We start from the raw sequence: 20,471 nt of genomic DNA on the forward strand, positions 1-20,471 counted from the left end.
AAAAAAATATCTTTTTTCTCTTTTATTCCTTTTTTTTACCCCTCCGATCTTTTTTTTTTTTTGCCCCTCCGCCTTTCAGATTTCTTCCTCCCCCCTTTTTACAACTTTTTTGAAGCCATATTATAGGATAAGGTATTATTTCAAGGGACCACTCAAAACAATTTCTTCAGCATGAATTCATTCTTTTTATGAATCGATAGCACCTGACCAATAAAAAACTATTTCATTAACAAAAGGGATGAGACAATGAATTTCCGCATTTATATTCAAAACAAATTTCAGCTATATAAAAAAAGATGAGATAACAGTCATATACAGAATTTATTAATGTCGGAATGGGGTGCCTACCTTTATTGGTTTAGTTTCTTTTTTTTTTCGCCTTGAAAAGTTAAATAAAACTGGAACGCCCGTCCTCCCCCCTGTCACACATACACGTTTTCCCCGACTTACTCGGTGCCAAAGAGAGGATCCATTCTTTTCCAATCAAAAGTGATCTTCATCGAAGTATGTTCAATTCAGAAAATCAGAAAAATAGATCTGAATTTTATATAAAAGATATTTATAGTAAACTATAGATGATCAACATTACACTATACCATGATTATAACCTATTATTCTATCACCATGTATACCATCTCATTTCACCATCATTATTAATAAAGATTACTTTTTGAATGATTTTTTATTATGAAACTTTTTTGATTTTCTACTAGGTCTAGCTATTAACAAAGGAAAGTCAGCTACTGTGGGAGTGTATTGGTGATAATCCTGCTGCTTATCATCTTGTTCTTGTTGATAAGTATTAGGTGAGTGATATCTTGCAACATTTTCCACTTCCTCCAAATTATGAGCGAATTCACATGTATCACCTTTTAGGCATAATCCTTGTAACCTTTTTTTTTTGTCGAAATAAATAAACACACACACAAAAAAAAAAAAAAAAAAAAAAATAAAAAATAAAAATAATATGAAGAGGGTAAGTATCAAGTCGTCTTTTTTTTTTTTTTTTGATTTACCAAAATTTACATGGCTTCACCTCCAAATCATGAGCAAACCAACAATCCTTTCGATAACATTCACCTGCAAGATAATGTCGACATACTTGACGTTTCTTGGGAGATCCAGATATTGCTGTTGATGCTGACGATGTTGTGATTGTTGTTACTGACGAAGAAGGTGATGATGCGATCATGACTGTTTTGGATACCTTTCCTACTTTGGGTGATGAAGATGTCACTACTTGTACTTTTTGGTTGTTGTCTGTTGATACAGTGGTTGGTGTTACTAATAATGGTGTTGTGGTTGATGATGACGATGATGATGTTGTGGTTGTCGTTACTTCGGTAGATGAAGATGATGATAATAAGGCTTCAATGGTTCGTTCCACATCATAATCAAACGCTGCTAATGTTTTCCCCAGTTCCTTTTCGTCATGATCCTTGAATAATTGAGATAGTTTCTTCAGTGCCATCATCGCCATACTTGGTTCCTGTTGTTGTTCTACAGATATATTTTCTGTCTCATCCTTGTTCCCTGTCGTTGTTGTAGTTGTTGTTGTAACAAGGTCAGTCGTTGCATGATGACCGTTCAAATTATCTTGAGAAAATTGTATAGTTGGATCAAATTCAGAATCATTATCATAGGGTTCAAATCGATCCCACCAAGATCTAGTAGGAGTTGAAATATATTCATTCTTATTGGTGTCCTCTTGTCTTTGTTGATCTATCGTTGATGTAAACATGTTTGTATTGTGCTGATTCGATGACCCTGATAGTAATAGCGATGAATGTGATAGTGATGGTGTTCCTAGAGTTGTTGTATCAGAACCAACAGGAGACCAGGGCCTTCCGAATGTATCACCCATATTTAGTCGCCAAGGTGTGGTCAATCGAGTTGTTGTAAGTTCTGCAGAATGAGTATGATTTCCACCCAATGTTGTCCTTGTTGAAGAAGAAAAGTTGTTTCTGTTAGTTGGTATCGTTTCAGCATCTACATCTTCAAGAAACTGTCGACTGAGTAGATTACTGAGTTCATCCAGGTCATTGTCTTTTGTATTGTGAATATTTGTATTGTTCGTACTATTTTCCAGTGCGTCAGTATTGAAAGGATCAAAAGATGGAAAGATAGGAGAGACATTCAATCGTTGTTGCTGTTGTGAAGGTGATGGTAGACCTGAAAGAGAAGAATAGAGTGGTGACGATCCGTTAGAGTGACCATGTTGACGAGGTGACGATAACATCTAAAGAAATCAAAATGAGTTTCATGAAAGAGAAGAAAAAAAAAAAAAGGGGAAGGTTAATGATATGTCACTTCCTTTCTTTTCCTTTTTTTTTTTTTTTTTTTTACTTTGAAATTGTCATCCAGTGATATATTGTCACTATAAATAATAAAAAAGGAATGAAAAATTTGTCAGTCGATAAGGAAACATATGAATACCTTGGACTATTGTTCTTTGAATTTCAATATCAAATTAGTAATAATAATGACTACTAAACATTACCGTGGTGAAGTGAGATGATTAAAGTTCCAGCTTGATTGAAACCTTGAGGGATCAGTCATGAATAAGGTGAATAGAACATATACACAGTAAAAGAATAAAAAGAATGAGAAGAAAGGGAGAATTTTTTTTTTCCCCCTTGTGTGTGTAGAGAGCAAACTGACTATGATGATTGGTTGGAATTTGACTTTTTTTTTTTTATCTTTAACATTCAATTTCCGCTGAGTCCGTGAGCAAATGCGTTTACAAAAAGGACAATAGAAAATCATAACCTGAAAGGAAGAAAATGTGATTTTCTTTTTTGCTTGATACTACTGGAGTCAGTATAGCTGGATCAACCCTGAAAAACTAAACTGTACATTCTATAAGGTTCAAGGAGTAAGAAAAAAATAAGACGAAACTTTTCTTGATGCTAGAAGATGATCCTTTGGTCAAAAGTATCTGCTAGATGACATACATCTTCAGTTCTGTACTTCTATATAACTTGATGGAGGTAGAAAAAAAAATCACATTATACCCCTACTTGATGTGCAAATAATTAGAAAAAACAAAGAGAGAAAAAAAAATTATAGTAGTACAGCAGAAATGATGATGATGATAGATGATATGTAAATGAGATGTGATGATGATGGATGAGATGAGATGATAATACACGATATATGATGGATGATGTTATGTGATGATATGTGATGATGACAGATGAATAATGATGGTAGATTTATGATAGTAATAACAATGGTGATGATAGTAAAGGTGATCATGAATCAAATGGTGATTCCTCTAAAGTTGAATCCAATGACGAAATGTTGTTGTGTCATTTCTATTATTGCAAAACAACAAAACCTAGATGGCCGCCAAAGTTGACATCGGTGGACATTTAAGCATAAACAGGTTCTTCAGACAACCATGTCTTCACTCATTGATAAACAAAATAAAAACAGAAAAAAAAAAACATGATATGCTTTGGGCCCTTTTGGGTAATACCCCGTTCAAAGTACCTCCTTTTCTTTTTTCGCACATATAGCTCCTATTTTTTTTTTTTACTTTGTTTCTCCGCAGGTGGCCAACCTTGATCTATCACTGATTTCCCAACAACTGCCGTCAAGTTCATTTATAATCGATCATCATAAATTTCAATCTATTTATGATAATTTATATCGTGTCTTCATATATTTGAACATGTGTCTAAGAGTCATAAGTGTTAAAAATATGAAATAATAAAAAAAAACAGGATAACAGAAAAAAAAAAAAAAAAAAAAAAGAAAAAGAAAAAAAAAGTTCAATAACCGCATTGCATTGATAATATGCGGATGATTCTCTTTTTTTCTAGGATGATCATATTATTCTCTTGTTTCTTTCTTTCTCAATATAATAATAAAGAACTCATATTTCACAAAAGAAACATCCTCTTCCCCCTGAAATAAATAAATAGATCAAAAAAAAAAGAAAAAAAATTGGTTTCTACCCCTCCTCTCCTTCCCCTTGACCCCTCGTTCTCCGCTTTACTTTTTATATCCTCCCTTCACATACTCTTCTCTTTCTTTTTTTTTTTTCTCTTTGATTTTCGCTCCCCCCCTTTTTTTTATTTTGTTTCTTCATCCATGCTTGGGATTACCCAATGTAGCTCCTGGCAAATCAACCAAAAAAGAAAGTGCCAAACAAGTGGATTAACTTTAAATTTGAATTCTCTATATAAAAGGACCCAAAAATCATCATCATCATCATCCTTTCATCATCGTTTTGTATTCCATTTTTTTTTTTTTTTTTATTCCTCTCTTTTCTTTTCTTTTACTTCTATCTATAGCAACTGACGAAAAAAAAATGTTCAAGTCTTTATCACTTTTGTACTTTGTTAGTATGATGATTTGTATCAATGCTTTTCCTTTAATGGAACGTGGTGTGGATGTGGGTAGTGCTCTTCAAGAAGTGGGAAAAGTGGTAGGCAGTTTTACGGGGAAAGCCACTTTTTTCAAACCAAAGGAAGAAGGAGGTCCAGTTGGTAAGTTCATTGTAGTGTAATATCCATATGACCTTTTTTTTTTTTTGCCTACAAGATGAAACTGATTCTCTTCCTCTTTTTTTTTATTTTTTCAGGTGCCTGCGGTCCTACTGAAAATAATGATAGTAAGATTGTTGCTTTGGTAAAAAAAAAAAAAAAAAAAAAAAAAAAGAAAGAAATAGTTTTATCCATTCAAATGAAGCTCACAATTATGTTTTATTTCAATGTTTAGAATTTGCATCAATATGGTGACGCCAATAAGAAGAGTGATTGGTGCTTTAAAAAGGTACGAATTACCTATGGTGATAAGTCAACCGATGCTACTATCACAGATGCATGCCCAGGATGTCAAGAAAGTAAGTCATTTTTTTCTTTATTTTTTTTTTTTTTTTTTTTTTTTTTTTTTTTACTTGCAGCTACTAAGTAATCTCCCTTTTCTTTTCTTTTCTTTTTTTTTATTATTAGAATCACTTGATTTGACTCCCAGTGTCTTTCAAAAATTGGCTTCATTTGATCAAGGTATCATTGATATCGATTGGTGTGTACTTGAAGGTGAAAATTGTTCTGGTGGTAGTCAAGGCAAATCAGCATCTTCTTCTGGGAAGAACAAAGGAAAGGGCAAAGCCTAATAAAAAAAACCCAATGAATCTACTTGATTTTCAACTTGTTCACATCCTTCATTTATTATCCATCTATCTTATCTAGTTATTATTTTATACATTTCTATTAACCTTTCTTTTGATGTTGTAATGTCGTTTTTTTTCTTCGTTTCTTAAATATAAATTGTTTATAATTTCTATATTTCAAAATAATATATACATATAAAATGATAATGTAGTACATACTAACTAAACAGACTATGATAATCTAAGGAGGAGTTGGGGGTGGGGGAAAAGGAAGGGGGTGGGATATAAAATGAGATGAGATACTAACTGAGGATAGGAAGAAACTAGATAGAAAAGAACAAAAGAAGTAAATAAATCACATTGATGACAAAAAAGTAATAATCTATTTTTGTTTTGAGCTTGTTACTTACATTACCAACTATAACACTTGGAAGATCGAATATGTCACGTTTGATCATGAAACAAAAGGTGCAGGGTATAGGTCGTTTTTCAGGTGATTGCAGAACACAAGTATAGCGAGCGCTAGAAGAATCAGTATTATCAAATGCATGTTTTGAAAAGAGTTTCCAATATTCTACCGCCGAAGGACAATCCATCAACTATGATAATCAAATAGAGTCAGATGATATAAATATTCCCTTATTACCCCCCCTTTTTTTTTTTCTTTTTCTTATGTGCTTACTTCATATATGTATGTCTTTTTATCCAGTAATGATTCCTTGGTCCATTGCGTCAACAAACAGAATTCCTTTCCTAACAAGCAGATTTCCCCTGTTCTTCGCCAAACAACTGTAGGTGTACCAGAAAAACTAATCAATTTTTCATATTCCTGCATAAAAAATAAAAAAATAAATAAAAAAAAATAAAAAAAATAAAAAAAAAATAAAAAAAAAATAAAAAAAAATAAAAAAATAAAACAAAAATAATCAGTAATTCATTTATTTCTTCCAAGATCGCTTACCAAAAGAGTTCTTTGTATACATTTTTCCGTAAAGATCAAATCTTCTTCTGTCAGATTCATAATGAGTGCCAAAAAGGATGGACGGAAATTTGCTAATGCCTTGCTGATTCGCATCAAATCATCACGATCCATTCTAAACACACACACACACAAAAAAAAGATAGTAAATGAGGATCATGATGATCATTCATTAAATCGAACTTACTTTTCACGCACGTATTGTATTAGATAATGAAATCCTTCAGCATAGTTGAAAGGTTTTTCATCTATGGAAGAACTGACACGGTTGATATCATGAGAATTGATTGATACATGTTGTCGTTGCTTTTGTTGTGATTGCCTTTGTTGTTGCTTTTGTTGTTGGACAGTGTTTTTGAGCCTGGTTAATGATGATGACGACGAGGATAATTGTACTGTTTCCTGCTTATGTTGTCGAGGATGTGGATGTCGTGGAGAGAATTCTATTGATGTTGAATACGATGGCTTGCGAATTACTGGTTCTGTCACTTTGCTAGTGAAGGAGGAGCGGCGCGTAGGTTCTTCAAGTGGATGTTGAGTAGTAAAGGAAGTGATTGCTTCATTAGGTGTAGATGAGATGGTCGGCATTGTTGGTATTGTCTTCGATGGAATATGATCACTATGAATCGCCGATGCTGATGTTATTGTTGTTGCAATACTCGAGTTGTTCCAAGATGGTAAAAATGTATCTACTTGCTGAGCAGGTTGTTGTAATACCATATCACCAAGAAATCCATATTCCAGTCCAGCCATGTTCGAATCAAAATTGGAAAGGGTAAAGTTGAATGTATTCAAATAACCTATATGGAAGATGATGATGTTATTGAGCCACATGATATATATAAACTATATATTTCAAGTCAAACTTACTCATACCTGTTGAGGAAATAGCCAGATTGTCAGGTGAAACTATAAAAAGAGATCAACGGTAAAGATGTAACCAAAAAAAAAAAAAAAAAAAAATAAGACAAAAAGGTTCCTGAAAAATTAAATAAACTATTTCCTTTTATATATAATATATTGTTATAATACCTGATAAATAAAAGTTGTTGTTATTATTCATATTATGATCACTACTAGTTGGTCGTTTATTGGAAAATTTATTTGTTGTAGTACCTAATTCAGAATGATCAGTAACTACAAAGAAAAAAAGAAAAGGTTATATATTCCTATATCACCTAAATAAAACTAAGTAAATAAATAAAAAAAAAAGTATCAATATAGATATATTTGTTTTTATGATAAATACATGAATCATTTGTTATAATAGTACTATAGTTCGACTTTTTTTTTTTTTTTTTTTTTTACCCCTTCAGAATGAGAACAGGCTTGTTGAGATAAAGTCTTTAATTCATCTATTTCGTCTTCATTGTTCGATGAAAGATTCTTTAATAAAGTGTTTGACATGAATATAAAAAGATACAAATGAAAAAGAATTGCAATAAAAAAAAAGTGTAAGAGAAAGAAAGAAAGAAAAAAAAAAAAAGGTAACAGTGAAAGGATCGAAAAAGAAATTAAGAAGAGTCTTTTCAATAACCGCCGCAGTTTTGTAAGAAGCTCATGCAAATTATTCAATAATGAAGTACAAAAAAAAAAAAATAACTATTTTAAGGGGGGTACGATACGATAAGGACCAATGAATCAATATATAAGACAATAAATAAACAAAGAAAAACAGACTTTATTTTTTATTTTTATTTTTATTTGATGCTTTTTCTAGTAATGTATAAAAGATAAAAAAAAAAAAAAAGTCAATCCAAAAAAAGAACTACTACTACAAACTAAGACTACCATAAACTAATAACTAAAGAGAGAAAGAGAGAGGGAAGTGAGGTATTCTTTAATTTAAAGGGTACGGGTCACAGACCAGACACGGATAAGGTTGTCAGTGTAACCAGCGAAGAGAGTAGCACCATCAGCGGACCAGGCAAGAGACAAAGCTTGAGGAACCAAAGCACGACCCTTACCAACTTGAGTGAAATCAGGACGAAGTTCATCAACAATAGACTTGGATTCCAAATCCCAAACCTTGATAGAAGAAGCAGTGGCAGCACACAACCAGTAACGGTTAGGAGAGAAAGTCAAAGCATTGACAACATCACCAGCTTCAAGAGAGTACAAGTGCTTGTATTCGTTCAAATCCCACAACATGACAACACCATCCTTACCAGCGGAAGCACAGAGAGAACCATCAGGGGACACAGTAACAGTGCTAACATAACCGTTGTGACCGACAAAGTTGGCCTTGAGCTTAAGTTTGGTCAAATCCCACACCTTGACGAGCTTGTCCCAGCCACCAGAGATGATCAAGGGGTTAGCAGGGTTGGGAGAGAAACGAACGCAGGAAACCCATTCAGAGTGACCATCTTCGACAATGTTGTACTTGCATTCACCAAGAGTGTTCCACAACTTGATGGACTTATCACGAGAACCAGAAACAATTTGACGGTTGTCAGCAGAGAAAGCAACAGAGAGAACATCCTTGGTGTGGCCAATGAAGCGGCGAGTGGTAACACCAGAAGCAAGATCCCACAATCTCAAAGAGTTATCCCAAGAGGCAGATAAGGCAAATTGACCATCGGAAGAGATGGCAACATCTTCAACGAAGTGGTTGTGACCAGTCAAGGCCTTGCGAGGAATACCGTAGTTAACTTCGTCCTTGGTCAAGTGCCAGACAATGATAGACTTGTCTATTGAAATATATATATATCATAAGTATGCATTCACTTTTTTTTTTTTTTTTTTAATCATTATTTACCGCGAGAAGCAGACAAAACCATATCAGGGTTTTCAGCAGTGGTAGCAATGGCAGTGACCCAGTTACCATGACCTATAATAATAATAATAAAAATAATGATAAAAGAAGGTTCATTAGTTTTCTATGCAAACTTTCAATGTTAAATTTCAATAGTTGTTATGCATGACTCTTATTCTATTTATACGCTCATCCATCCATCCATCCATCCATCCATCTATTCATCTATATATATTTCTTTTCATCTATCCAATATCTATCTTTTTGTTGTTATCGTTTTCAAATAAATCGTACCTTCCAAGGTGCCGCGAAGAGTAAGAGTATCCATTATTCACAATAAAGAAAAGAGGGAGTTCATCTTTCCAACAGGATTGCTCGACTTTTTTTTCCTTTCCAATAGAGCGGAAGTTAAAATGGCAAAAAAAAAGAAAAAGGCTTACCTTATTGAATGAAACTAATAAAGGTTCCTTTTTTTATTGTTCATAAGAAATGTTTGGGATGATGATGATATATAAACTTTATTGAATTTATTGTTTTTGATAAAATATTTACATATAATATACATATATACATATACTAATCTAAGCTAAACCGATTCAAGAGAGGAAAGAAGGGGTTCAATATAAAAAAATATCTATCTACCACTGAAATTCTTCTAGAATAGAGTTGATGTTCTTGGTACGCTTGATAGGTAAAGGGCCAGTAAGAGGTCGTTGTCGTTTTGTCAAAGTTGATGTCGATGATCCTATTCTATTTTCCAAGGAGGGTCGAGTAAACACAAGTATCCTTTGTCCATCATGTTTTTTCCACCAAGAACGCCAAGATCCATAATGACTACTAGGCCACTGTGCTTTATCTGTCAAGAAATTATTGCCCAAAAGTGCCATCAATTTTTCATTCTTATGTATCCTATAACCTGGATTAATCGATCCGTCCATAAGATATTTCATCATGTTGTCCTTCGTTGATGATGATCCATAAGTAATAAGACTCCATTTGTGAAGAGGACAATACCATTCGCGTTCATTTTCTTTATAATCACCGATAATTTGATGATTGCTTCGTTGTTGTTGATCCAAAATAGAATCATGTCGTGTCATCATTAAATTGATTGTTGTTTTTGGAGTACATCCAAGTTTGATAGCTGATTGGTTGTTATCGTTACCATTGTAGATGTAACCATACTGTTTCAAACAAAAGCGAGCCACTGCCACATTGACATTGGTTGTCGAGAGATCCACACCAGATAGAGTATGAATATTACGTAAATGTTTGAGACATCCATCCGTTATATTTCGATTATAAGCCAAACTAAGAATTTTCAAATACGGCAAGCCTTGTTGAGTCATTGAAGTACGCTTTAATTGAGAGAGACGAGCCAAGTGACTGACACCATAATCCGTAATTAATGTACCTGTAAGATCCAATACATTCAAATTCACCATTGTTTTGAGTTGAGGTATATCATTGTCATTTATCCATGTCATGGATAAGTCAAGCCTTGTAATGAATTGTGTTGCTCCACTGTTAGAAAAATAGGATAACTGTTCTGATGATTTTGGACCATGAGAACCAGTTTCGACAGAACTAAAGTGAATATATTGTGGTTGACATAATGAGTGTCCATGAGTATCACCAATGCGAGCAAGAAGATGTGGTATATTGATTGTTGATTGTTGTTGTCGTTGACTTCTTTTTCTTGTATTATCCATTGACAAATCGTCCATAAGATAATTATCCGTAAAGATATGATTCAGTAGATCCACCATGAAAGGTTCAAATGTAACAGTGGTAAGACTATCAACATAAGCTGAATAAGATATCAAATTGTCAAGACATATTTCGTACAGTGTTTTGACCATACGCCAATAAAAAAAAAAAAAAAGGAAAAATATATATTTAAAAAAAAAAGAAAAAAAAAAAAAGAAAAGTACTTTTGTTAGGATCCCAGCTCCGCCATTTTTTTGTGTATGGAAATAATTACGCACCGGGGCTAAAAATTGACTATATTATTCAAGAATCACAAAATTATTTGGAACCTTCCTTTTCACTGTGAGCGTTAAAGGTACATATCACAAAGAATGACAACAATAAGAACGATATTATATATTATCAAATCTATCAACAATTGAAATGGATGGATGGAAAAAATGGATGGATGGATGCGATGATTGAATGGATGGATAGATGGATGAAGTTAAATTGGATAGATGATTATTTAAAAATGGTTACAACTTTTATTCGACAGAACACATAAATACAACGACATTATATACAATGACCAAAAAAAAAAAAAAGTGGACGTATATAATTCCAAAGCCAATAATACAACATATAATTATCAATCGCAATCCATCCATTGATGAACTAAAGATCTTATTGATTTGATTATAGTTTGGCTAACCATTATCTTTTTTTTTTTTTTTTTTTACTTGTTCCTTATTTTAGCATAATGGAAGCTGTACAAACTTTTGGTCGCAAGGTAAAATATATAAGAATGAAATAATATAATTGAAAAGGAGGATAGTAGATTGATTTACAAATTTATTATATAATAGAAAACCGCCACTGCTGTTGCCCACTGCAAGCGTGGACGTGGTCTTATCCGTGTCAACGGTTCTCCTCTTGAACTCCTCGAACCCGAAATTTTGAAGTTCAAGGTTTACGAAGTTGTCCTTCTCCTTGGTGAAGAACGTTTCGCTAACGTTGATATTCGTCTCCGTGTCCAAGGTGGTGGTAAGTAATATCATATAAAAATATATAATATAATTTGATATGAATCTAAATCATCCTTTTTTTTTATTTTTTTTTTTTAGGTCACACCTCTCAAATCTATGCTATCCGTCAAGCTCTTGCCAAGGCTATTGTTGCCTTCTACCAAAAGTACGTTGATGAAGCCGCCAAGAAGGAAATCAAGGAAATCCTCGTTCAATATGATCGTACTCTTCTTGTTGCTGATCCTCGTCGTTGTGAACCCAAGAAGTTCGGTGGTCCAGGTGCTCGTGCCCGTTTCCAAAAGTCTTACCGTTAGAAAATTATCTTATTTTTATTCTTTGGTTACTTCTTTATGTACTCCATTCTCCTTTTTATTAATAAAAAGAATTTGTTTCTGAAACACGTTTGATCATTTTATGTAAGCGGAGGTGTGTGCATTTTTTTTTCCTTTTCCTTTTTTTTTTTTTTTTTTTTTTTTTTTTCTTTTTCTTTTTCTTTTTCTTTCACTTTTTTTTTTTTTTTTTTAATACCATGAATCTCGATGCTCATATGTTTCATGAAAGACAAGAACTACATGAACAATACTTGGATGCAGTTGCAGCAGCTACAAATGATATAGACAATGGGGACAATAATAACAACCTACTGGATCATACAAGAGGTCCTTCTCCTAGTTCTCAACCTTCTATCAAAACTGATACACACAAGGAACACTTACCTCCTTTCTCTGCCAACCGTGCTGTCATGAGTTTTTATGAACTTTATGAAACAAAAACTGTAAGATTTATAATATGCTCTTTTTGTATGAAATTAACTTTATTGTTTTTAATGTAGAGATATTATATTGTAGGTACTGATCAGTCAAAACAACGGTATCGTGTTCTTCAAATCCATCGAACTAATCCAAAAGACCTTGTGGTAATTGAAGATGATGTTGTATATACGGAACAAGAAAAGACAAAGTTACTCAATATGATTGAAGATGGTAATCTATCTGTGGGCGGACTCCATCTAGTACCTATGCGGATTTATGGCATTATTGGCTTCATTCGATTTACACAAGGTTGGTATATGATTTTTATTACTAAAAGGAAACAAGTAGCTCTTCTTGGTGGACATTATGTATATCATATCGATGAAACTCAACTAGTACCTATTGGATTACAAGTGAAAGTCGATAAAAATTCGGATGAAGGAAGGTAAAAGTTTTGTAAAGTAAAAATTTTGTATTACTAAATCATCATCTTTCATTCATTTCTTAGATATATTGCTACTTTTCAAAACATTGATTTGACCAAGAACTTTTATTTCTCTTATACCTATGATATTACAAATACTTTACAAGTTAACATGACAAGGACTCCCGATTTGAAAAATTCAACTACAACATCCGAGAAATCCCAAGACTCCAATGCCAATGATATGTTTGTATGGAATGATTACTTGTTGAAGGCTGGTTTCAAAAATATAAATACTAGATCTGGTTGGATTTTAAGATTGATCTATGGTTTTGTTGATCAAGCAAGTAAGCATTATATATATATATTCCCTGATGATCCAATAACATATTTTTTTATATTTTTATTCTATATTTGGACAGAAATTTCAATATTTGGACGCAGCATCATTGTCACCTTGATAGCAAGACGATCTCGACATTTTGCTGGTGCTCGGTTCTTGAAACGTGGCGTGAATGACAAGGTATTAAAAACTTAGATTTTAGTCATCATCTACTAATAATTTTTCTTTGATGATGATAGGGGTTTGTTGCTAATGATGTTGAAACTGAACAGATTGTTGCCGAATTATCTACCACATCATTCCATTCTCATGATCGATTGTATGGTAATCCTCATTATACTTCTTATGTACAACATCGTGGATCAATTCCTTTGATTTGGTCTCAAGATACAACTAACATGTCTCCAAAACCTCCTATTGAATGTAAGTTCTATTTTTTTTAATTTTTTATTTATTATTATTTATATCCAATACCTTTCTTAATTTTTTTTGATAGTGAATGTTGTCGATCCCTTTTTCTCTGCTGCTGCTCTACATTTTGAAAATGTTTTTCAAAGATATGGTACTCCTTGTATAGCTTTGAATTTGATCAAGGTAAAACATATGGAGGAATAATAAGAAAAAAAAGTGAAAGTGCTAACCAATTTCTTTTTTTTTTTTTTTGTGACTATAGCAAAAAGAAAAAACCAAGCGAGAATCTGTTCTTGGTGAAGAATTCGCTGAAGCCATTGCTTATTTGAATCAATTTCTACCAGATGACAAAAAGATCAAGTATATTGCCTGGGATATGTCAAGAGCATCAAAAAGGTAAAAAAAAAAAAAAAAAAAAAGATTAAAAGAAATAGAGGGAAAAAAAAAGACGATATTCTGGATTGATTTTTTGTTTCTATTTCTATTTTCCAGTCATGATCAAGATGTGATTCGATTTTTAGAACAAATCGCTCAAGAAACAATGGAATCTACAGGATTCTTCCACAGTGGATCAAAATTTGACAAAACTTCCACAACAGGCTCTTCACTATCATCACCTCAATCTTTGCAACATGGTGTACTACGAACAAATTGTATCGATTGTCTAGACCGTACGAATGCAGCACAGTTTCTCATGGGAAAATGTGCTTTGGGACATCAGCTCTATGCTCTGGGAATTGTGACATCTCCATATATTGAATTTGACTCGGATGTGATCAATATCTTTACTGAAATGTACCATGATCATGGTGATACAATTGCCCTCCAATATGGTGGATCTCATCTTGTTAACACTATGGAAACCTATAGAAAAATCAATCAATGGACAAGTCATCCTCGCGACATGATTGAATCTATTCGTCGGTTTTATGCCAATGCATTTTCAGGTAATATTGATAACACAATGATAGTGATTAGACTTGCAATAGCTTCTGACTATCTTTTTTTTTATTGTTATTATATATATATATATAGATGCTGACAAACAAGATGCAATCAATTTGTTCTTGGGAAATTTTGTTACTAAGGATGGTCAACCAATGTTATGGGAATTGAATTCAGACTATCATTTACACAATCAAGATCCTCGTATCAAACCAATACGTCGAGAGTAAGTCAAAATGCAAGTGTTATGTAGTTTATTATTGACCTAATTATTATTTCTTATAGTTACCGTAATTGGTGCTCACCTTCTGTCTTATCATCCAAAAAAACTGATACAAATGCGGATTCTTTCTATATACCAGTTGAATGTCGAATACCAGCTGATCGTCCTGAAGAAGGGGATCCATACAAAGGCCATTGGGAAGAATACTACAATCATCATCAATATACAACGTTGGATCAACTTTTTGTCTTCAATATGAATGGAACTTTGAAATATCGACCACCAAAAATATCCATGTATTCAAGAGATGGAAAGAAAGAGTAAATAAAAAAAAAAAAAAAAGACGCCAACAAAGTATAATAGAATTGACTTTGTTTATTCATTTAGGTTGACACGTGCTGAAGCCAAAGAACTTAGCCCATTTACAGTACGGACAACATCAGCAAATGGAAGAAGAGTATCAGGCATAAATACGCAATCTAAAGTAGATAATGACATTGTGGACGGTGAAACAACTTACAAGGAAAAGAGTATCCGGACTTTGGAAAATATCATCAATGCAAGTTTGGACCCAACTGTCAATCCAACAGAAACAAAAGAATATCGCAGGTAAAAAAAAAAAAAAAAAGTGGAGTGATTACAGTAAAACTGTTTAAACTTATATATTAAATATTCAATAGATATACCCAACAATACCGAAGTATCGAAAAACTTACTGCCACTAATAGTGACAATTATGGAAATGTCGACAACTTCCCAGAATATCAACAGTATCTCAGCTATATACATCGAAACCATTTGGATGATCATCCATCAGCTATCAAGACTCAATCTATTGATGAAGAGATGTTCAAGACTTATGTACATATGCCAAAGCGTGCAGCTTCCGCTGAACTAGGTCATCATAGAGGTTGGACGGATCATCTACGGAAAAGATATGAAGGTTATGGTATCTATCTCAAGACAGGTCGTTTCCCTCAAAACCAAGATCATCCACGATTATTATTAAAAGCAGATTCTTTTGTCAGTACACTTAGTAATAGCAATTTAGATTATTAGGTTTGTTTTATCAATTCAATAAAACTTCTTTTTTTTTCTTTTCTTTTCTTTCGTGATTCTCACATTGATAAATCTTTTGTTGGAAATCCTTTTCCACTTTTAAGCTATCCCTGTGGGCGGAGTCTTGATATTTGCATAATATTTCGCTTTTTCACTTTTGGTATTCCCAATTTGATTGGCCTTTATCCTAAAAATTTAATGGATCCCGTAACTTTTTTTCTCTCTCTCTCTCTTTTTCTGCCTCTTTGTTTACATTTTTTTTTCTTTTTTATCATGAAACTGTTAGTCCTTCTTTCCAACGTTCTCAAATCATGGAGGTGAACTAATCGGAAATGATCCAATACAGCTAATGGGACTAACCGATCAAACAGACACTATCCAGCCACGGAATGGACTATGAAGGAATATCAGTCAAAGAGTATCATTATGTACAAGAAGTGATTCAAACAATAAGAGTATGAATAGGTCTTGGTAAGTACTGTACATTTTTGAGAATAAAGAATATGAATATTCTGCTAACACTTTTTATTATATTTTATAAAAGCTGAATGCCAACTTTAACATAGACTGTTACGTGGTGATGACGAAAGGAAGCAAGTCATACACGTCACGAATAAGTCAATCTATTCTCAACAGTAGAATACTATACGAAAGCCGGATGGATTCAGAAGGCTGTTACGAAAAATCAATTCATGGAAAGCGCCTACTGTGGAAAGATTAGAACGGGAAATTAGTGCCAATCGAGTAGCGAGTATGGATGGTATACGCCTGTATATAGATTCCACTCTGAATACTTTCGCTCATCTTACAAACTATTATGGACAGTGACACATTCAAGGGTTCAAATTTTTGAATTATCAAGGTCGTCATCGGTTGGGACCAACTACTATTTTACCTCCTCAAGAACCTCCGTGAAATGTCGATCGTGAAGTTCGGGCGGACCAAGAAAGAAGTCGAAGACGGCAAACAAGGCAATTGGAAACTGGTGAAGCTCCTCTTTCTTCAAAGGAAAGGTAATTTTTAAACCGATGATGCTATTGATGATTGATGATTGGAAAGTTGTTACTGATTTTTTGTTGATATGATTAATAGCAAGTGGATAAAGTCCAGTGTAGAAATCATCCAGCGAAGTCTCCTGTGGTTGTTTATGGTGCTGTTACTTTTGGTCGAAATATGTTTAAAGGGAAATCTGGCAGATTGACCGACATACAAGAAATACTCTATAACAACATGACATAAATGATTTCAGAAATATCCGCATCATCTTCACAAGTATCATTCGACATGGACAGAAACCGACGATCTTCTCTTCTCAACTCCCTGCATAACAAAAATATGTGGTGTCTACAGCTTATGTAAGTACAAAAAAAAAAAAAAAAAAAGGAAAAAGAAAAAGAAAAAAGGAACTTGATTTATATTTATTTAAACTCTTTTTTTTATATTTTTGTTTCATTATACTCCCGTTGGCTTCTGTTATTATCACCATCACCATCTATCCATCTCTCTATTATTATACCTTTTTCCCCTTTTAAAATTTTTATTTTTCCCTTTTCCCAATTTATTTACACTCCGTCAAAAAAATCAAGTAGGAAACCACTCTGAACTCTCTTTTCTTTTCTTTCTTGAAAAGAAAAACCACATGGGTGGAGTTTATGAAAGATTGACTCTGTAAGTTGAAATGATAGAAAAGAACACAGCCATCTTTTGAAAACTAATTCATTATTTCTTGTAGAACGGTGACTCAATCTCATTATGTCTTTACACCATTATATGAACCGGCAAGCACACTCAATGACAAACCTATTCAAACGTTAACTATTGATAGAGGCACAGGGCAACTCAGTCTCGATGGTAAAAGCTTACAATCACTTTTTTTTTTTTTTTTAAATCTATCAAAAGGAACAAAAATGAACAATTTTTTTTTTATCATAAGATTTAGATGTTCCTCGAAAGATTGGGTCTATAGTGGAAGAATTGGAGGTGTATGGTATCCTTGGATTTTGTCGATTACAAGCAGGTGAGAGAAAGGACAGTAATATATGTATTTAATGATACATATTGACTTGTAATATTTAGATGAATACATGATTGTAGTGACAGGCCGGACTTTGGTGGGCACATTACTTGGCAACGCTATTCTTCGCGGAACCACATTCCAGATTTTACCGATGAGCAATCCTTCCTGGGGAAAATCATATTCCGACAACCTTCTTTTTGAACAAGAACAAAAGCTTATACATTTATTGGAATCTCATTTACGTCTCAACTCTTTTTATTTCTCTTATACCTACGACTTGACCAACAGTTTACAACGTCAATCAAAACAAAAGGTACAATTACAAAAAAAAAAAAAGAGTACAGTAATTTGATTTTTTTTCCCGGTTATTTTCTTTCTTTAATCAAATAGATCGATGATCGCTTTTATTGGAACAAACATCTCTCTACAAAATTCATTATGGCTTCCTATTTGGATGATTCAAATAAAGGGGTAAGAAAAATAAAATAAAAAGAAAATGATGAAAGAGTTTGAATTCATCTTTTTTTTCCCTGTTTTCTTGTTTAGATCAAGGCATATACTCTACCAGTCATTCAAGGATGTAAGTTATCAACTGGACATAAACAAAATGACAGCGAACTTTTTTTTTAAAAAACAAGAGCAACTAAATTTTCTTTTCTTCCTTTCTTTCTTCCTTGCAAATTAGATATCTCTATTACATCAATGATTATCGATTCAAAACAACTGACATTTGCACTTATTAGTCGTCGCAGTCATGAACGAGCAGGTACTCGGTATTTTTCAAGAGGTATTGATGAAGATGGTCATGTCAGCAACTATGTGGAAACGGAACAAATTGTGATATATGATACAGCGACGGATCATTCATCTAGCTTAATCAACAAAACATCATTACCTTTATCGACTTTAAACAATAAGCAAATACATTTATCTTTTATACAAACTCGTGGAAGCATACCTATCTTTTGGGGACAAATACCAAATACTAGATACGTACCTCAACTTTGGTATGCTGCTCACTCATCCTCCAAGGTATATATACATATATATATATGAAATCAAAGTGAAAGTATATGAAAAAAAAGTCTTATTGATGATTCTTTTTTTTTTTTTTTTCGTACAATGATGGGCATAGAATATTCCTGCTGCGAAAAAACATTTTGATGATCAACTTCGAATATATGGACCCAACGTTTTGATCAATCTAACTAATAAGACAGGATACGAACAACCTCTAGGCGATATATATGCAAGAACCATCCAAGATCTCAATAACCCAAATATTCGCTATATCCATTACGATTTCCATCAAGAATGCAAGAATTTACAATGGCATCGAGTGCAAGCATTGATTGATCGACTGATACCCGATTTGGAAAAGGCTGGGTAAGCAATAAGAGAAAAAAAAAAGAAGATGATGACAAAAGGGTATAACTTGTTAAGTGGATTGATCTTTTTTTTTTTTGATCTAGTTATTATCGTGCTAATACAGAGGACGAACCTTTATCTCAAGTGGGTGTTATTAGAACCAACTGTATTGATTGCCTTGATCGGACAAATGTAGTACAAAGTATGTTGGCAAAATGGATGATTCAGTCATGGCAACGAGATATTGGTGTTGATCTCTCCTCTTATCCAGATTTCCTTTCGATGTTCAACTCTGGTAAGTTTATTTGATTACAAAAAAAAAAAAAAGAACTCCATTGATCATGATTTTAATTTTCTCTCTCTCTCTCTTTTTTTTTCTTTTAACTTATACTTGATATATGTATAGCTTGGGCGGACAATGCAAATAATCTTAGCCTTTCTTATTCTGGAACGGGTGCTCTTAAAACAGACTTCACAAGGTATAGAAAAAAAAGGAATGAATCTCATTTTTACTAAATTTTATTGATTAGACAAGGAAAACGGACAATGATAGGTGCTCTGAATGATTTGAACAATTCTATAGTGCGTTATATCAAAAACAATTACTTTGATGGATCTCGACAAGATGCAATCGATTTATTCCTTGGAAAATATGCTCGTGATGACACACCACAGCGTCGGATTCAATATGATAATGGATTTATATCTCAATATGCCTCCTGGAAAGTCCAAGCAGTTCCTCCAGCCATGATCTCATCTTCCTTTTTATTTTTTTGGTTACTCTTTTTCTCTGATTCTACACCCATCGAATCATCTACTCTGTATATATTACTTCTTTCATTTTGTTTTGCAGTGTTGGTATCCACTTGGCTTTTTATTCAACAACATGGTGTAGAGTTCATAGATTGGCCTAAACTGAATCCTTTACCTTTGGACATTGACAATAACATAGAATTACCCAGTTTTTTATCATCAAATTGGTTTTTCCATTCTTCTGAAAATCTGGATCAAGTTGAACAAGGCAAGAAAGTCACCTGAATGTGATACCATAGAATTTTATGTTTTTTTTTTTTGTATTTTGAAGATACTTATTTTCGGAGTTGGGTGATGTTTATTTTATTTTTTTTTTTTTGTATCTTGGACCCCTTTTTCTTTGATTTCTCCATTTTTTTTTTCCCACCCTCCTTTTTTTTTTTTCTTTCTATCATGGTCAATAAAATTACTGTTGAAAGCCTTACATATGAACAACTTGCTAAAGTGTTTGATCATGCTATTCTGAAACCTGAACAGACCAAACAAGATGTGGTGACTGGTTGTGAACTGGCCAAAGCGTACGATTGCAAGTCAGTATGTGTG

General features: G+C 33.2%; 9 protein-coding genes across 9 annotated transcripts in view; 5 read left to right on the forward strand and 4 right to left on the reverse strand.

Moving 5' to 3' along the window:
- Nucleotides 1-663: 663 nt before the first annotated feature.
- On the reverse strand, nucleotides 664-2,602 carry BX664DRAFT_386503 (uncharacterized protein; the record flags this gene model as incomplete). The annotated part of the gene is made up of 4 exons (XM_051549330.1): nucleotides 2,501-2,602; nucleotides 2,347-2,377; nucleotides 1,017-2,239; nucleotides 664-892 (listed from the first exon to the last, which is right to left on the reverse strand). Exons 1-4 carry the CDS (start codon nucleotides 2,557-2,559, stop codon nucleotides 664-666), a joined length of 1,542 nt encoding a protein of 513 aa, XP_051398696.1. The 5' UTR covers nucleotides 2,560-2,602.
- Nucleotides 2,603-4,254: 1,652 nt separating this feature from the next.
- On the forward strand, nucleotides 4,255-5,285 carry BX664DRAFT_149272 (RlpA-like double-psi beta-barrel-protein domain-containing protein-containing protein). Its single transcript, XM_051539888.1, has 4 exons — nucleotides 4,255-4,496; nucleotides 4,592-4,638; nucleotides 4,729-4,852; nucleotides 4,962-5,285. Exons 1-4 carry the CDS (start codon nucleotides 4,319-4,321, stop codon nucleotides 5,123-5,125), a joined length of 513 nt encoding a protein of 170 aa, XP_051398697.1. The 5' UTR covers nucleotides 4,255-4,318; the 3' UTR covers nucleotides 5,126-5,285.
- BX664DRAFT_350463 (uncharacterized protein) lies at nucleotides 5,284-7,508 on the reverse strand (the record flags this gene model as incomplete). The annotated part of the gene is made up of 9 exons (XM_051547626.1): nucleotides 5,284-5,292; nucleotides 5,533-5,721; nucleotides 5,805-5,951; nucleotides 6,084-6,216; nucleotides 6,289-6,901; nucleotides 6,972-7,010; nucleotides 7,134-7,238; nucleotides 7,280-7,289; nucleotides 7,410-7,508. The coding sequence occupies 9 exons, from the start codon at nucleotides 7,506-7,508 to the stop codon at nucleotides 5,284-5,286; spliced, it is 1,344 nt and encodes a 447-aa protein (XP_051398698.1).
- A 299-nt stretch (nucleotides 7,509-7,807) lies between these two features.
- On the reverse strand, nucleotides 7,808-9,206 carry BX664DRAFT_386505 (guanine nucleotide-binding protein subunit beta-2-like 1). The gene is made up of 3 exons (XM_051549331.1): nucleotides 9,151-9,206; nucleotides 8,860-8,931; nucleotides 7,808-8,791 (listed from the first exon to the last, which is right to left on the reverse strand). Exons 1-3 carry the CDS (start codon nucleotides 9,182-9,184, stop codon nucleotides 7,947-7,949), a joined length of 951 nt encoding a protein of 316 aa, XP_051398699.1. The 5' UTR covers nucleotides 9,185-9,206; the 3' UTR covers nucleotides 7,808-7,946.
- A 118-nt stretch (nucleotides 9,207-9,324) lies between these two features.
- Nucleotides 9,325-10,736, reverse strand: BX664DRAFT_334761 (uncharacterized protein). The gene has a single exon (XM_051545766.1). The coding sequence runs from the start codon at nucleotides 10,716-10,718 to the stop codon at nucleotides 9,495-9,497; it is 1,224 nt and encodes a 407-aa protein (XP_051398700.1). The 5' UTR covers nucleotides 10,719-10,736; the 3' UTR covers nucleotides 9,325-9,494.
- A 151-nt stretch (nucleotides 10,737-10,887) lies between these two features.
- BX664DRAFT_334765 (40S ribosomal protein S16) lies at nucleotides 10,888-11,968 on the forward strand. Its single transcript, XM_051545767.1, has 4 exons — nucleotides 10,888-10,921; nucleotides 11,305-11,338; nucleotides 11,415-11,592; nucleotides 11,673-11,968. Exons 2-4 carry the CDS (start codon nucleotides 11,309-11,311, stop codon nucleotides 11,885-11,887), a joined length of 423 nt encoding a protein of 140 aa, XP_051398701.1. The 5' UTR covers nucleotides 10,888-10,921; nucleotides 11,305-11,308; the 3' UTR covers nucleotides 11,888-11,968.
- A 128-nt stretch (nucleotides 11,969-12,096) lies between these two features.
- BX664DRAFT_359604 (polyphosphoinositide phosphatase) lies at nucleotides 12,097-15,773 on the forward strand. Its single transcript, XM_051548099.1, has 12 exons — nucleotides 12,097-12,348; nucleotides 12,406-12,770; nucleotides 12,834-13,096; nucleotides 13,172-13,272; nucleotides 13,332-13,515; nucleotides 13,589-13,686; nucleotides 13,766-13,899; nucleotides 13,996-14,450; nucleotides 14,539-14,674; nucleotides 14,734-14,991; nucleotides 15,059-15,280; nucleotides 15,352-15,773. Exons 1-12 carry the CDS (start codon nucleotides 12,103-12,105, stop codon nucleotides 15,728-15,730), a joined length of 2,841 nt encoding a protein of 946 aa, XP_051398702.1. The 5' UTR covers nucleotides 12,097-12,102; the 3' UTR covers nucleotides 15,731-15,773.
- Nucleotides 15,774-17,607: 1,834 nt separating this feature from the next.
- BX664DRAFT_149393 (SacI homology domain-containing protein) lies at nucleotides 17,608-20,275 on the forward strand. The gene is made up of 9 exons (XM_051539889.1): nucleotides 17,608-17,747; nucleotides 17,807-18,060; nucleotides 18,138-18,218; nucleotides 18,294-18,327; nucleotides 18,433-18,779; nucleotides 18,883-19,133; nucleotides 19,220-19,410; nucleotides 19,522-19,594; nucleotides 19,646-20,275. Exons 2-9 carry the CDS (start codon nucleotides 17,815-17,817, stop codon nucleotides 20,151-20,153), a joined length of 1,731 nt encoding a protein of 576 aa, XP_051398703.1. The 5' UTR covers nucleotides 17,608-17,747; nucleotides 17,807-17,814; the 3' UTR covers nucleotides 20,154-20,275.
- A 46-nt stretch (nucleotides 20,276-20,321) lies between these two features.
- Nucleotides 20,322-20,471, forward strand: part of BX664DRAFT_350469 (deoxyribose-phosphate aldolase) — a gene marked incomplete at both ends in the record, with an annotated part of 711 nt that continues 561 nt past the window's right edge. The window contains one exon of the mRNA XM_051547627.1: nucleotides 20,322-20,471. This exon is cut by the window's right edge and continues 561 nt beyond it. Within this exon, the coding sequence (XP_051398704.1) occupies nucleotides 20,322-20,471 (150 nt within the window).

This window comes from Halteromyces radiatus (assembly GCF_025201355.1).
Source record: "Halteromyces radiatus strain CBS 162.75 chromosome Unknown BX664scaffold_5, whole genome shotgun sequence".
Classification (NCBI taxonomy): Eukaryota; Fungi; Mucoromycota; class Mucoromycetes; order Mucorales; family Cunninghamellaceae; genus Halteromyces; species Halteromyces radiatus.